This window comes from Lemur catta, chromosome X, assembly GCF_020740605.2.
Source record: "Lemur catta isolate mLemCat1 chromosome X, mLemCat1.pri, whole genome shotgun sequence".
In the NCBI taxonomy this organism is placed as follows: Eukaryota; Metazoa; Chordata; class Mammalia; order Primates; family Lemuridae; genus Lemur; species Lemur catta.
The window spans coordinates 50205456-50207638 of record NC_059155.1 but is presented as its reverse complement, the minus strand read 5'-3'; the positions used below and the strand labels follow the sequence as shown (position 1 = coordinate 50207638).

At 37.9% G+C, this 2183-nt stretch overlaps 1 protein-coding gene across 1 annotated transcript; it reads left to right on the top strand.

The window, feature by feature from the left end:
* The first annotated feature begins 516 nt into the window (after positions 1-516).
* Positions 517-1155, top strand: LOC123628888 (peptidyl-prolyl cis-trans isomerase A-like). The gene has a single exon (XM_045538909.1). It carries the CDS (start codon positions 547-549, stop codon positions 1039-1041), a length of 495 nt encoding a protein of 164 aa, XP_045394865.1. The 5' UTR covers positions 517-546; the 3' UTR covers positions 1042-1155.
* The last annotated feature ends 1028 nt before the right edge of the window (positions 1156-2183 follow it).

Below are 2183 nucleotides of genomic sequence, written 5' to 3'. Positions count from 1 at the left end.
GATGTACAGCCAAATTGTACCAAACATGCAAAGAAGAACTAATACCAATCCTCCTGAAACTGTTCCAATAAATCAAGGAGGAGTAAATCCCCCCCAACTCATTCTACAAGGCCAGTATTACTCTGATACCAAAACCAAGCAAGGACACAACAAAAAAAAAAAAAAAAAAAGAAAGAAAACTACAGATCAATATCCCTTATGAACATAGATCATGGATGCAAAAATCCACAAAAAAATACTAGAAAACCAATTCCAACAGCACATCAAAAAGATTATATACCACGATCAAGTGGGTTTTATACCAAGGATACAAGGATAATTCAACATATGCAAATCAATGAATGTGATACATCACATAAACAAAATTAAGGATAAAAATAGTATTATCATCTCAATAGATGCAGAAAAGGGGTTTGATAAAATTCAGAATCACTTCATGATAAAAACCTTCAACAAACTAAGCATAGAAAGAACATACCTCAAAATAATAAAGGCCATATAGGCTTTGCAGATGCTGCTGCTTCCCCGAGTCACCTGCTACTAACCATGGTCAACCCCACCATGTTCTTTGATGTCACCATCCATGGCGAGCCCTTGGGCCATGTCTCCTTTGAGCTGTTTGCAGACAAAGTTCCAAAGACAGCAGAAAACTTTCGTGCTCTGAACACTGGAGAGAAAGGATTTGGCTATAAGGGTTCCTGCTTTCAAAGAATTATTCCAGGGTTTATATGCCAGGGTGGTGACCTCACATGCCATAATGGCACTGGTGGCAAGTCTATCTACAGGGAGAAATTTGATAATGAGAACTTTGTCCTGAAGTATACAGGTCCTGGCATCTTGTCCATTGCAAATGCTGCACCCAACACAAATGGTTCCCAGTTTTTCATCTGCACTGCCAAGACTGAGTGGTTGGATGGCAAGCATGTGGTCTTTGGCAAGGTGAAAGAGGGCATGAATATTGTGGAAGCCATGGAGTGCTTTGGGTCCAGGAATGGCAAGACCATCAAGAAGATCACCATTGCTGACTGTGGACAACTCTAATAAATTTGACTTAAATGTTTTATCTTAACCACCAGACCATTCCTTCTGTAGCTCAGGAGAGCACCCCTCTACCTCATTTGCTCACAATATCCTGTAATCTTTGTGCTCTTGCTGCTGTCCTTTGGGTTCCGTATTTTCCTTATTCCCCTCCACATCTAGCTGGACTGCAGAGTTAAGTTTATGATTATGAAATAAAAACTAAATAACAAAAAAAGACCATATAGGACAAACCTACAGCCAACATCCTACTGAATGAGGAAAAGTTGAAAGCATTCCCTCTCACAATGGGTAATAGACTTAAACCTAAGACATGAAACTGTAAGAATCCTAGAAGAAAACGTAGAGTAGACTCTTTCAGACATTGGCTTAGGCAAAGAATTCATGAAGAAGACTCCCAAAGCAATCACAGTAGCAACAAAAATAAATAAATGGGACCTGATCAAATTAAAAACCTTTTGCACAGCCAAGGAAACTATCATTAGAGCAAATAGACAGGCTACAGAATGGGAGAAAATATTTGCTCTCTACACATCTGATAAAGGGCTGATAACAAGAATCTATATAGAACTCAAAAAAATCAACAAGAAAAAATCAAACAACCCCATCAATAAATGGGCAAACGACATGAAGAGAAATTTTTCAAAAGAAGACAGATTAATGGCCAACAAACATAAAAAAAGTGCTCAACATCTCTAATCATTAGGGAAATGCAAATGAAAACCACTATGAGATATTACCTAATCCCAGTGAGATTGGCCTTTATCAAAAAATCCCAAAACAACAAATGCTGGCGAGGATGTGGAGAGATAGAAACACTCTTACACTGCTGGTGGGACTGCAAATTAGTGCAACCTCTGTGGAAAAGAATTTGGAGATACCTTAAAGAGCTAAAAATAGAAATACCGTTTGATCCAGCAATAGCACTATTAGGCATCTACCCAAAAGAACAAAAGTCATTCTATAATAAAGACATTTGCACTCGAATATTTATGGCAACACAATTCGCTATTGCAAGGATGTGGAAACAACCCAAGTGCCCATCAATTCATGAATGGATTAATAAAATATGGTATATGTATACAATGGAATACTACTCAATTACAGAAAACTATGGTAATCTAGCACCTCTTATATTTTCCTGG

Bases quoted from the DNA above. Each gene is read 5' to 3' on its own strand.
- LOC123628888 (XM_045538909.1), top strand. From the start codon at position 547: ATGGTCAACCCCACCATGTTCTTTGATGTCACCATCCATGGCGAGCCC.